Source organism: Aythya marila (assembly GCF_965140915.1).
Source record: "Aythya marila genome assembly, chromosome: 30".
Classification (NCBI taxonomy): Eukaryota; Metazoa; Chordata; class Aves; order Anseriformes; family Anatidae; genus Aythya; species Aythya marila.
The window spans coordinates 1,873,549-1,886,683 of NC_139071.1; the positions used below are offsets into that span (position 1 = coordinate 1,873,549).

General features: G+C 45.8%; 1 protein-coding gene across 1 annotated transcript; it reads left to right on the plus strand.

The window, feature by feature from the left end:
* The first annotated feature begins 3,607 nt into the window (after window positions 1-3,607).
* Window positions 3,608-11,839, plus strand: RACGAP1 (Rac GTPase activating protein 1). The gene is made up of 17 exons (XM_082781478.1): window positions 3,608-3,635; window positions 5,003-5,091; window positions 5,539-5,741; window positions 6,108-6,244; window positions 6,448-6,517; window positions 6,727-6,780; window positions 7,425-7,502; window positions 7,636-7,753; window positions 7,945-8,075; window positions 8,226-8,390; window positions 8,771-8,866; window positions 9,102-9,300; window positions 9,606-9,711; window positions 9,903-10,035; window positions 10,168-10,303; window positions 10,561-10,666; window positions 10,948-11,839. The coding sequence occupies exons 2-17, from the start codon at window positions 5,007-5,009 to the stop codon at window positions 11,021-11,023; spliced, it is 1,893 nt and encodes a 630-aa protein (XP_082637604.1). The 5' UTR covers window positions 3,608-3,635; window positions 5,003-5,006; the 3' UTR covers window positions 11,024-11,839.
* The last annotated feature ends 1,296 nt before the right edge of the window (window positions 11,840-13,135 follow it).

The following is a 13,135-nucleotide window of genomic DNA, read 5'->3' on the forward strand; positions in this document are numbered from 1 at the left end:
GCGAAGAGGGTTGTTGGGACCCAGTGGCCGTGCCGAGCCTGGGGCTGCACACCAGCAGGTTGTGCGCTCTCACAGCAGGGCCTGGTGTGCTTGAAGTGGATGCAATTGAGATGGGGGCACTAGGAAAATCCAAATCCTTCCCCCAAACCCCCAGTTCGAGGGACCAAAGAAATGTGTGGGGCTTGGGAGAATCGTTCCCTGCCCTGCCACTGAGCCATGACCTTTGTGTGCCACCAGCATGGGAGTGCTCATGACTGCAAGTTGCTCAAATATTTAAGAGATGACAACTATATTCATATAAAAAAAAAAAAACTCTAGATAAAGATCCCTTGAGTTTAAAGCAGGAAACATCAGCTCAGCTCTTATTTTGCAACCCTCTCCTTTAGCTTACTCCCTGGCTTAAATGAAATCATAAATATCAGTCCACAAAGACCCTTTGTCACTGCATGTAGCTCCTGGCGACAAGAGGTCATTCATTAAAGGCCAGATGAAGGCAATAAAAAGACTCCCATTGTTTTTTAACGAGTTCAGGATTAGGCTGTGGCTCCTCCGCCGACATCAATGCACCATTTAGGTGCATGGAGCAGAAAGGATGGGCTGCGTGGTGCCGCAGACAGATTTGGCTGATTACATCCAAGCGCTCTTTACCCTGATGCTGGTCACTGCTGGAGGAATCATGCAGGCGGACAATCACAGATAAACCTGGCTGCTTTGGCTTGATGGTGCAAGCTCTGCTCCTTTGGCACCCTCGTTGCAGACCACACGGGCAAGGAGCCGAGCAATATTTTGCACAGCTGAGTCGTGGCAGAGGCCTCGCAGCGCCCAATACCACCCAACGGCATGAGCGTGATGCCATCTGCCGGCCTGCAGCTCGGGCCAACCACGAAAAATTAGGAATTCATTCCCCAAAATGTCCAGCTTCCTCCGGCTAAACCCAGGCTGCCCTCCCTGCTCCGCCTGCTGGGCGTTTTCCAAATGCTATTGAATCATTCTTTTTTTTGAAATCAGTGCTGCATTAAGAGAAGTGCACCAAAGATATATATATATTTCTTTCTGCTTTTTCTTCCCTAGAGAAAGGTTGCCATCTTAAAGTTTCTAGCTCCCCTTCTTTGTCCTTTTTTTTTTTTTTTTTGGATGACTGTTCATGAAGACCATCATGCTCTAACTGGTTTTGGATTAAGAGGAACTTAATAAAGGCTTCCCCTAAGCACAGAACTGCACAAATGGGTTTGCAATTCTGGAGTTAATTAGGCAGGAGCCAGGCAGAGAGATTTGTGCTTGCGAAGCTCCACCAGAAGATGAAGCTGGTAGGAAAGGTTTGTTGCTGCAGGGCTGCTTGCTAGCACAGTGAGGTACTGGGGCAGTTCCCCCTGCTTTCTGCCCCCAAAAGATGGAGGCATGGGGTCACCCCTGAGCCCAACAGCATTGTCACAAGCAAAAGTCCTGCGAGCGCTGCCCAGCGAGGGAGTTGCCAGCAAATGGAGGAGGCGAATGGGCAAACAACCAACCGAGTGAGCCTGCAGAAGAAGCTCGAGGAGAATTTCTGCTGCCTGAAAATGTGAAGTGCTTCCGCCAGTAATCGCCGGAATCATCAAATTAGCATACATTCTATTAATGGTTTCCCAGATGAGACATTTCAAGGCTTCTCCCCCACCCCACTCGACACAAACAAAAGAGAGTATAATTACTTTGCAATAAAGGCCCTCAATCTCGTGCCTTGTCTTCTGCCTTGAAGTAAAGTGATATGCGGAAGGTGCTTCTGGCCTCCGTGCTCTCACCATGTGTCAGCCAAGGAGGAAGAAACAGAAATCCTACCAAGCTTCAGGGCTCCTGCTTCTCTGTCCCGTTGGCTGTGGCCAAGCCATGGCAGCAGATGAGGAGGTTTCTTGCAGGAGCCTTTTTGTGGTACTCAGCTCCTGACAGCCTTCGAGGTTCCACGCACAAGATTTCAGAGGAGGTTTTTTGGAAAAACGATGCCTGAAATCATATGGAAGAAATCTAATTTGCTTAACGTTGAAAAACAGTGCCTAATGCGGTAACTCACTACAAGCACCATGGGGGCCATAATCTAAAATAATGTGCCTTTTTATTGGCACAAGAATGCAGATGACAATTTAAAAGGGGGAAAATTTGCTTATGAGCAAAAGGCTCCTTAACTCTTAAGAATGACACTAAAACAACTCGCCTACCTATAAATATGATCTGCCAATAGAGACATCTTAGCTGCAAAGATTTAATTACAGGCAGGAGATGCAGGAGACTCAGGGCTGTTGATAAAAGAACTGAACCTGCTCAGAAATGGAGTTACAAGGAGAGCCCGGATGGTCTGTGTGTGTACCAGAGGCTTTCAGCAGGACCAGGTCTAACTACCAACCTTTGACTTGCTTTCCAGACTGGGTCAAATTGGGATTTTGGGTGATTTTGCATACCAAGAGGTCAAATATCAAGGTCACTGTCTTTCTTTTGCTTTGCCATTGGCTCAGAGGATGAAGAATTTATTTTCCAGGTCACATTTCCCCTGTAAAATGTAGATAATTTTGACCATCTTCTGTGAGGAAGCCTCATTACTCTTTACTCTTCAGGGAACCTTGAGGCTTTTTGAAAACTATTATGAATTAATTATTATTAATTAAGTTAAAGCAGACTATATAACCTAAATAAAACAGTCCTGAAAAAGCAGCTGGATGTTTGAGAGCAATCTGCTTTACAAACTCACTTTTCCAGTTAGCAATTTTAAGCATTTAGTTCCGCTTTCTAATTGCTAATATCCATTCTTCAATTACCCGCTGTTTTGTTTCAGATTTAAAAGATTAAAGTGCATTGATATTTTATGATTATGCGATTTCGCTTCTTGTAATTGTTGGGTTTTGGCTTGTGTTTTATCTGTTTGCATATTAAATGCCTGCGACTGGAGGAGTCGTACGTGGCATGAAATGGGGCTTTGCTTTTTTTTTTTTGCACATGGGACAGGTGGCTGGCTGTTACTCAGATCAACATTTCAAAGAGAAAAATCAGCCAAGGCATCATTTTTCTCAAGGGACAGCATTGAATAAATGGCTTTCTAGTGAAATATATCAGCTCTCTGGGTCACGCTGAGTGTTTTATGTCACTCTGCAAAACCAGTGCATGGGGGGCTCTCAGATTCTCCCAACCTTTGCCATTGGCATAGCTTAAAGTCACAACTGGGCTTCAAACTGAGGCTTTTTTTTTCCCCAAACACCCCAAAACAGCAGCTTTTTCTGCCCAAAACAGCCCTTTGGTGCCAATGGCTGCAGCAGAAGCAGCCCTCGGTTTGGGGAGCTTAGGCCCTGCAGGCATCGCCTGCCTGCTCTTTTGCTAAGCAACGCGAGCTGAAAACAGCTGCCAGCAGTAAAGATGGCGCCACTTCGCCTTCATCACGGGGACAGTCCGGGCCTTTCCCACGTTCGCTCCGCTGCGCGGAGGAGAGAAACCTTGCCCTTAGCAAACATGGCGCCGGCTTGTCTTCAGACGCGCGGCGAGCAGAGCCAATGAGAGGCCGGGAAGGCGGAGCGCGGTCCGGGATTGGCTGGCGGCAGGGATTCAAACCGAATCGCGGGGCGGTTAGGCTGGGCGGTTGGAGCCGGAGCTCGCGCCGCGCCGGGCCGGCGGCTGAGGTGAGTGGGGCGGGGGGCGGCTGAGGAGAACCGGGGGGGCTTCGGCACCGGGCTGGGCACCGAGCTTCGTCCCCCCTTTGGGGTGAGCCGGCGTCTCAGCCCTCCACCACCCAGGGGAGCCGCCGTCGAGGCCTGGTGCCCGTTTACCCGTGAGATTTTTTAAAAAAAAATTGATTTAATTTTATTTTATCTCCCCTCGCCCCTCACCGGGGGTTTTGGTGCCGTAAGCGAAGGCACAAAGCTCTCGAAGTGCCCTTTGCGACGAAAAAAGCAGCCTACAAGGAAGGCTTTTTAAGCAAAAAGCCCCTCTATACCTTGTGGTCTGTGTAAGATTGAAAGCCCCAATAATTATGTGTCTGTAGGGTCCACACGTGCCCCCACATAAATATATGTGTCTGTAAGGTCCATAAAAGCCCCCTGTATATATATTTATATCTATATGTGTGTCTGTAGGGTCCATATGTGCCCCTATATAAGTATATGTGTCTGTAGGGTCCTCACATGCCCCTATATAAATATACGTGTCTGTAGGGTCCATAAAAGCCCCCCTATATATATATATATGAGTGTATGTGTCTGTAGAGTCCATAACTGAATAAATAAAGCCCTTTGGAGCTTTCCCTGGTGGTCTCCAGAGCCTTCTGGTGTGTGTTGCCCCCATCCTGCACCTCTCAGCAGTGCCTGCACCTGCTGCTGATTTTTTAATTGGGTTGCCCTATGGACTCCAGCACCCTCTTGCATTGGAGAAGTGATTTCTGCAGTGCTGAGCTGGAGACTTTCCCCTTCATTGCTTCTGTTTATGCCATTGTTGCTGCTGCTCGAGGAAAATGTGCTGACTGTCTGCATTTTTAAAAGCTATTTGTGGCAGGAGCTGTAACTTAAAATGCAGCTAAATTTATTAAAATTCCCCAGAATGTTGCTTCTATTTTTATTGTAGGAGCTCTGAAGACTTTCAGGTTTTTAGTGGCCTATATAGTACCAAGCTACTCACAGCCTGGGCACAAGCTGTGCTTTGCAGCCTTTCAGAAGGAAAATAGTTTGGGATCCCTCACTTTGCCTCAGGTTCTGAACCTTTGTAGTGTCCTGGGGGTTATTTGAGGCAGTCAGGTGAGGATACTGCCTCTACATATGGCTGTGCTATCCTTAAATTGTGGAGGACCAAGGATTTGTACTCCCTAGGAAAGTGTTTAGATGTGTATATCGCCACGAAACATTTCTTAATGTGTTTTTGTTTGTGCAGCTTCCAAAACTTGCCTTAAAAAAAAATCCTGAAGCAAATTCTCTTTCCTTTGGACTGGTAACTCATTTTCCATTCGGAGGTGGGAAGAAAGGGCTGGGCTGTTTATTTAGTTCTGGTTTCTTGGCAGGAAGATGGAGGCCGCCACGCTGAATTTGCTGCGTATGTTTGATCAACTCGTGCGCCAGGCTGAAGTTTTAAGTGAAGGAAATGAATACCGTAAGTTTTGTTTCAGTGGGCAGCCTAAGTGGGATGTTGTGCTTGTTTGTATGTTTATAAACTTACAGCAAACATTATTAGCTGTTACTGAAGAATCTGTTGACGAGGTGGTGAGTAATAAGACTGCTACAGGCACTCAGATTTTGAGTTTTTTTCCTCCGTTCTTGAGAAATGCGAAGTCACGGACTGACAGTAAGCTGACTTGATCTGTGCAAGGTCTCATTTAGGGTCTTTTCAGACCAAATCCTATGTGTCAGTATCAAGCAGAAAAGCTGTGAGATGCTGTGAGCATCTAGAGTGTAGCTGGGTGTGCTGAAAGGCCAGCTTTGCAACACTCTTCAGTTAAGAGCAAGCTATATTAATAGAAACCTACCCTCAGTGAAAGGAGGGTTGCTGCATCTCCTCTGTTTGCCTGAGTAGTTAAAGATGTATTTGCCTTCTCTCCAGAATTTATTCAGCTAGCAAAGAACTTTGATGAATATCGGAGAAGACTGCAAAAAACGGAGCATGAGCTTGGCAGGTACAAGGATCTTCTGATGAAAACCGAAGCTGAATGTAGTGCTTTGGGTGTGAAGTTGAAACACGCTCGCAATCAAGTGGATGTGGAGATCAAACGCAGGCAAAAAGCTGAAATGGACTGTGAGAAGCTGGTGAGTATTTCCTTTATTACCAGTTAGCTCCAGTTAACGTGAAGAGGAGGTGGTTAAACTGCATTGATCTATGGAAAATAAGGACTGGCACTCGTGATATCTTGTTTCCTGGAGAGGAAAACAAAACAAACCCCACCAACAACAAATTGGCTTGGCTCCTTGTAGCAGCCTTCTGCTTTGGTTTGGAAAAAAGTGGCTGCTATTCAGAGTTACCTGGCAAAACACATGCTTTGCAGCTCTTAGCAGTGTAGTGTCACGAGTCCTGAGAGTCTATCCGTGTGGTATCTCAAATACCTGAGATTGGTTCCTACAGTAATTAAACACAGTTTATCCCATGGCAGCTTCTGATATTATCTCTCTTTCCAGGAGAGGCAAATACAACTGATTCGAGAGCTGCTCATGTGTGATGCATCGGGGAGTATTCAGCTAAGTGAAGAACAGAAGTCTGCCCTTGCCTTTCTTAACAGGCCACAGGTTTCTATGGGAGGTTCAGGCAACAAAAGGTAGACAAAGTAGTGTTTTGTCTAATCACATCAGTAGCAAATATTGATCTAGCTGCACGTGCATCTGTGATGTGCTGCGTCAGTATCAATGGAGTTTTACTTTATAGTCCGGTTTGAAATAAAGCTCTGGAGAGATCATTTTGGGGGTCGTGGCTGATGGAAGGCCAAACTAATGATTTTTTTCTTCTAATTTGTTTTTTTAGGCTGTCTACAATTGATGAATCTGGCTCAATTCTGTCAGACATCAGCTTTGACAAGACCGATGATTCACTGGTAATGTAACTCGAAGTCCTGAAGTCTTCCCCTATAAAACCTCAGGGATAGTCTCCAGAGACCCCTTGTGTTTAGATTACTGTAGTATTAGACTAGTAGAGCTGATCTGCATTTCTCTGGTGTGTCATTGGGTAAAACTTAATGAAAGCCCAGACCAGAGGCTGTGTGGTATTTACACTGAACTAACCAGTACTGTTTATTTCCCACAGGACTGGGATTCCTCTATGGTGAAAGCTGTCAGACTGAAAAGGAGAGAAAAGCGGGTATGTTCAATTCTTCTGCTTCAAATAGATGCTGCTGTTAGCCCTAGGTAACACAATGTCACCATCTGTCATCTCGCAGCTGCCTATAATGATGTTGAGCTGCTAGTCACAGTCAAACTTCAGACGGGTGTGCTACTGCTATACCTCTGCCCTGCTGTGTGGATTCTGTGTGAAAGTTAATTAAACGTGTACCTTGTGATGGCCTAGGGTTTGCTAGAAAGCATTTTAAAATCATTAACAGCTATTGTGTTAGGAAAAAAGTCTGTAGGAAGCTGAATCCTCTTCTGTATGTAAAGGAGCTTGTGATAGTTTTGGTCTCCTGTTAGCATGCAGTAGGCACGGGTGGGAAAGGACAGCCTAAAATCATCACTAGTAGAGTTAAGAGTCTGGGATTTGATCAGTTACTGCTTATTTTTTTTCCTCTAAATTGATATTGATGGATTACAAAGCTGGCTAGGACAATTATTGGAAAGAGCTGCATGTTGAGGCCTCCTGATTATCTTCTGGTTTGTAACGAAAAGTGGTACTGTAGAGAACTTAATGCTGTTGTGCTGTGTGCAGACGATTGTTCTGCTCCTCTAATTCTACTGAACTCCTGTTGACGGTGTACGTGCCTTGTAGACAAAAATACTGTATCTCTTCAGCGATCTTCTAGGCAGTACATTGAAGGCCCACCAGGTCCTCAGAAGAAAATACGATCAATTGGCTCCACTGCAGACCAGGTATGGTGGTCCCAGCTGGGTTCATGTGCATTAAAATAGTTGGTCTTAGTGTGTACCTGTTTCCGGGGCCAACAAACTAAAATCCCTCGTCCTGTCACTATTGCTGTCACTAACAACGTACTCCTTGTTACAGGGAAACGAATCCATAGTAGCAAAGACAACTGTTATGGTCCCCAGTGATGGTGGCCCAATTGAAGCCATCTCTACCATCCAGACTGTGCCTTATAGCCTGAGAAGTCAGAGGAAGAGTGGTAGGTGTCATGGCTCCATTTGTTCTAGTCATGAAACAATTATGCAGTGGGCTGGAGGCTGTCCTGTAATGCCAGTTACCTTCCTCCAGGACCTAAGCAGCTGCCTCTGATTTATAATGCATTTTTTTTTGAGCAAAGATCACACAAAGGACCAATTCCCACCTAGCCAACACTCCTCTTCTGTCTTCCAGGTCCTTTGCAGCCTTGGAACAGTGATTCAAACTTGGGCAACAAGCAGCTGGAATCCAAATCGGAGAGTAATGGCTCTTGCACCCCTCAAAACAATGGGGGAGTGAGGCTGCATGAATTTGTTTCAAAAACGGTAGGTCAGGAAGAACTTGCAAGTTCATCTCGCTTCATTAAATACATGTATGTGTGTGATTGTGATATCAAGCTATTGATAAGAGGCTATCAGCTGTTATGTCTCAAGTCAATATTAACTATACCTATATAACATGTTCTGAATCATTAGGTTATCAAGCCGGAATCGTGTGTTCCTTGTGGAAAGAGAATAAAGTTTGGAAAAATATCTCTGAAGTGCAGAAGCTGCCGTGTGGTCGCTCATCCAGAGTGTCGGGACCGCTGTCCCCTTCCCTGTATCCCCACCTTGACTGGCACTCCTGTCCAAATTGGGGAAGTAAGTGTGTATGGGGAGCCTGGGGGACTATAGCTGCTGACACAAGTAATCCTAGGTTAGAGGTGGAACGTGCTTAGGCTCCAAATTTGTCTTCTACAGAAGAGGGTCTGTTGCTCAGAGCTGCTTAATGAAATACAAATGAACTTGCTAAAGTATTGTTCCACGACAATGGATGATGGGGGTGATTTGTTAGGAGAGTCTCAAGTTGTGTATATGGCAGCTCTGCACACGCAATCCTGCAGCATTGTGCTGAGGGGTGTGGTATTGTGCGTCCCAGGGATGATGAAGGAGAAATAATGCATGTTTTTGAGTCTAGATCTCTCTAGATTCGTCTTGGAGACCTGAATACCTTATTTTTTTTCTGCTCTTCTGCCTCTTAGGGGACCTTAATGGACTATGTTCCTTCTGCTCCTCCAATGATCCCTTCCATCATAGTGCACTGTGTTAATGAGATCGAGCAGCGAGGGCTACATGAGGTAAAAACAAAATGAGGTGTGAAACAGTGCTAATGAAACAGGTTGTGGTGTTAAGAGAAGCAAATCATTAACCCAAACGTCTCTTGTTTACTGGGTGTGTAGCACTGCTCAGTGGGGTGACTGAGTGAGCAGCAGTGTCTACGCTCAGGTGTGGAGGGAAATGTGGGAGCAGAAGTATGTAGGTTTTACATGCACAGTCTATATTCTGCCTGTAAGCAAGGCTTTCTGTCAACAGATGGGCCTTTACCGGATATCTGGCTGTGACAAGACAGTGAGAGAGCTGAAAGAGAAGTACCTGAGATCAAAAAACATTCCTTTGCTCAGTAAAGTGGATGATATCCATGCTATCTGCGGCCTTCTGAAAGACTTCCTACGCAGCTTGAAAGAACCCCTTCTCACGTTCCGGTTAAACAAGACTTTCATGGAAGCTGCAGGTAAGGAGACGCTAAATGACACCCTCAGTACTTTATAAAAGGTTTGGTGGTCACAGGTTTATCTGACATGTGAGCTGGCAGACTTCAGTGCTTCTGCTGCAGATATGCAGTCAGCTGGGGAGGTCTGTTCTGCTGTAGTGTTTTGGAAAAATGAAAATTCTAGTGCTTGGGCAGGATATGGAATTATTAGAATGGTTATTTCCTAGTTTCCTTGTTCCTCAGGCAGCTCTTACTGTGAGGGGAATGTTACAGCTGTGCATCTAAGACTGCTTTCTCAGGTCTAAACCTTTTTTCTCCTCCCCCAGAAATCTCGGATGAGGACAACAGCATTGCTGCTATGTACCAGGCAGTTAGTGAACTTCCGCAGGCCAACAGGGAAACCCTAGCGTTTCTCATGCTTCACCTGCAGCGGTATGTTCAGATGGACTGAGAGTCCTGGAAGGGGGGGGATATTGCCACTGCTCCTTCTCTACTTGTCTCTTATGACTGCTTGTGAGCAAGAAGTCTTTGTTCTTTTGGAGGCTGAAGTGCATATTGGCTGGGGAGCTGTGTGGAAGGTAAAGGGAGGGAAGCTACTTTTATTTTTTTTTCTTTAAATATAGAGTCGCTCAGAGCCCAGACACTAAAATGGACGTTACCAACTTGGCCAAAATCTTTGGCCCCACGATAGTTGCTCACGCAGTGCCTGATCCTGATGCCATGACGTTACTGCAGGACACTAAGCGGCAGCCCAAGGTAGGTCAGCAGATGTGAGTAATGTGTCCCACGTGAAGAATTCTGTCAGGAGGGGAAATGAGGTGATGTCTGTCTGTGCATTAATGCCGTGTACCACTTCCTAACGTTAGCTACTCGTGGGTGTTTCTGTAGGTAGTGGAGCGGCTTCTGCTGCTGCCTGTGGAATACTGGAGCCAGCTGATGCTGGTGGAGCAAGAAAACATTGACCCAGCACACATAATTGAGAACACCAATGCCTTCTCCACTCCACAGACACCAGATGTTAAAGGTAACAGCTGAATGGTGCTCTATTGGCTGTGCAGCTGCTGTATGAGAAATAATGATCCTCAATCAAGGCTGCTTGTGAGACTTGGAACTAGCCATCCCTGCATGCTTTGTGCAGGAAGAGAGAAGGAAAGCATGCCAGAAAATACCAGATTTGTCTAGTATCTTTGACAGATGCTAGGCAATGTCTAATGTTGCTTGCCTAGCAGTGAAAACTCAGCTGTCCTCATGTTGCTCACTTGATTGCTTGTGTTTTGACAGTGAGCATGCTTGGACCACTCACCACCCCGGAACAGCAGCTGTCCAAGACGCCGTCATCTAGCTCCCTGTCCCAGAAGGTCCGGTCTACCTTCAGCATAACCCCCAAGTAAGTGCTTCTGGGTGCTTTTATGGAAATGTTGGTATGCTACAGGTGGTGTGGGTGTTCAAGAAGAAGTAAAAATAGACTTTTGGACAGAGTTCTGAGAGCAGCTTGGATTTACTACTTGACCTACTCTCTCCCTTCATGCTACAGTAACAGTGCAAGCTGCATAATGGTTAATGAGTGTGACCTTACAGTAGGGAGTTGGAACGCTTTAAGAGGCGGGTAGAATTTGAGTAAGTAGACCTCTATAGCCAAACCTCACTTTTCTACTTCTCTTGAACTAGATTTGGGAGCAAAAGCAAGTCAACAAGCCAGCTGGGGCGTCAAGCCAACTTCTTTGCCTCTCCTATGCTGAAGTGAAGTGGACCTGGGAGTGAATGTCGTCCTAGGATTTGCACACCAACACTTATGAGTACAACGAACACAACTCCCCTCCTTGGCAGCTTGTGAAATAAGATATTTTTCCTTTTACCTTTCAGCTTAACTAAGAATTTTAATGGGTTTTTTATTGTGCAATGTATTTTATTATCTAATGCTTTTAGTATTGGTGAAGAAAGTAACTACAGGATCTATTCAAAGTATTAATTAACAAAGAAATGGCTGAACTCACTGACGCTTTCCAATAGCATCCTCTACCTGTGATAAGTGAAACAGAATTGTAAGCTGTAGTTTTTTTTCCCTAGTATGTAGGCTGCTCTTCACACAGGAGCGACCCACACTCCTCCTCCCATTGACTGAGCTGTGTCAGAATCCAGTCTTTCAAACAGCACAGAGTCTGTAATTCTTGGCTGCGCTGTGGCGGTGCAGCCTGTAATCCTGACGGTGGCGTTGTTGCATTTGTCTCATCAGGCAGAAGACACTTTAATTAACTGCCACAGGGACTGTGACTTTTCCCAAAGAAACATTCCCTGGTACTGTGTTTACAAGGGGAAAACTTTGTAGAGGAAATCTTGTAGAGGACTGTATTTAGATACAAGGATACCGATCCTGAAGGATTCTTGGGTACTCAAAACTAATTAATAGCAGTGTTCATACTGGTGAGGGGAATGAGGGTCGTTTAATAGCACCCTTGTTTTTGGGAGTCTCTGCTTTCTGAAATCAGATGTGACCTTGTGTACTGCTGCATGGAAAAACTTTGGGAGAACACAAAAGTTTATCAACTGTCTTTTTTTTTTACTGAGCTCTGGAAAACTGTCCTAACCTGTGCAGTGAAGTAAATCTTGAATGTCTATGTTTCTTTGTTTCCCTGGTGTTGTTACAGGAAGCAAAATAGCTTTGGTTGAACACGGGGGCCTGTGTTGTCTCCCTTTGGTGTGGGGTCTGCAGGGTGAAGGTTTCTCCAGCCTCGTTTGCACCCTGCAGGAAGTGGGGCAGCTGGGAGCTGCCACTACTGTTCCTGATCCCAGCAGGATCCACTGCAAGGATGGCTGCTGTGCACTTAACACACTTTGCTGTGGGCGTAAAATCAAGTGGAGGAGCAATAGGACAAAAGGAAATGGCCTCAAGCTGTGCCAGGGGAATTTTAGGTTGGATATTAAGGAAAACTTCCCTTGAAAGGGTTGTGAAGCATCAGAGCAGGCTGCCATTTGGTTGAGTCACTGTTCCTGGAGGTGTTTGTATTTAAAAGACATGCAGATGTGGTGCTTAGGGAGGTGGTTTAGTGGTAAGCTTGGCAGTGCTGGGTTAATGGTTGGACTTCATCTTTGAGGTCTTTTCCAACCGAAATGGTTCTGGGACTGTCACTGGCAGGGAGCAGTGCCTCAGGCTCTGCCTCTTTTGGTGGGCAGTGCAGAGTCTGAGGTTTACTGAGTGATCCCTCAGCGGAGAAAGTACTTCCCTTCTGGGCAGGATAGGGGAAACAAAACTGAAAGAAAGCAGCTTAAATCAGAAAAGAAAGCATCCTGCTCTACCTGCCGTGAAGCTACTGCCTTCCCTGCACAAAATGGGACCGGGGCCTTGAGTAAACAAAGGGGCAAGGAGAGCAAGTGGTCACAGCAGCAGGATCTGAACTCACCCTGGAGTCTTCCTGCCTGAGAAGATCACTGTTAATATTACAGCTTTGAGGAAGCAACAAGACTGAGGTGATGGAAGAGGGGTGTGTTCTGCAGTCCTGCAACCCAGTATTTATGGTGGTGTCATCAGAAAAAGGCCACGGAGTGTGAAGACCTTGGCACTGGGGCTCGCCAGGCTGGTTTTGTCTAAAGCTGCCCTGACCTGCCCAAAACTTTGCTGTAGTTTGCTGTTCCAGGTAAACAAGCTAAACGACTGCCTGGCTGTTACCTAATGGGTTTTAGCAATTGAATCTGTGTAGTTTTATGTAACTGTGGGGTATGATGGCTGTGCCTGTGGTAAATCTGATTTTTTTTTCTTTAAGGAGCAGGTAGGGCTAGCAGGTGTGGTCTGTGGGCACTGAGGACAGGATGGCCCCAGGGTTATTAGCAACTCATCAGTAACAGATCATTAACACACCTT

Coding starts and splice junctions, on each gene's coding strand:
- RACGAP1 (XM_082781478.1), top strand. CDS start 5,007: ATGGAGGCCGCCACGCTGAATTTGCTGCGTATGTTTGATCAACTCGTG. Junction 8,076..8,225: donor ATGAATTTGTTTCAAAAACG/GTAGGTCAGGAA, acceptor CTGAATCATTAG/GTTATCAAGCCGGAATCGTG. Junction 9,712..9,902: donor CTCATGCTTCACCTGCAGCG/GTATGTTCAGAT, acceptor CTTTAAATATAG/AGTCGCTCAGAGCCCAGACA.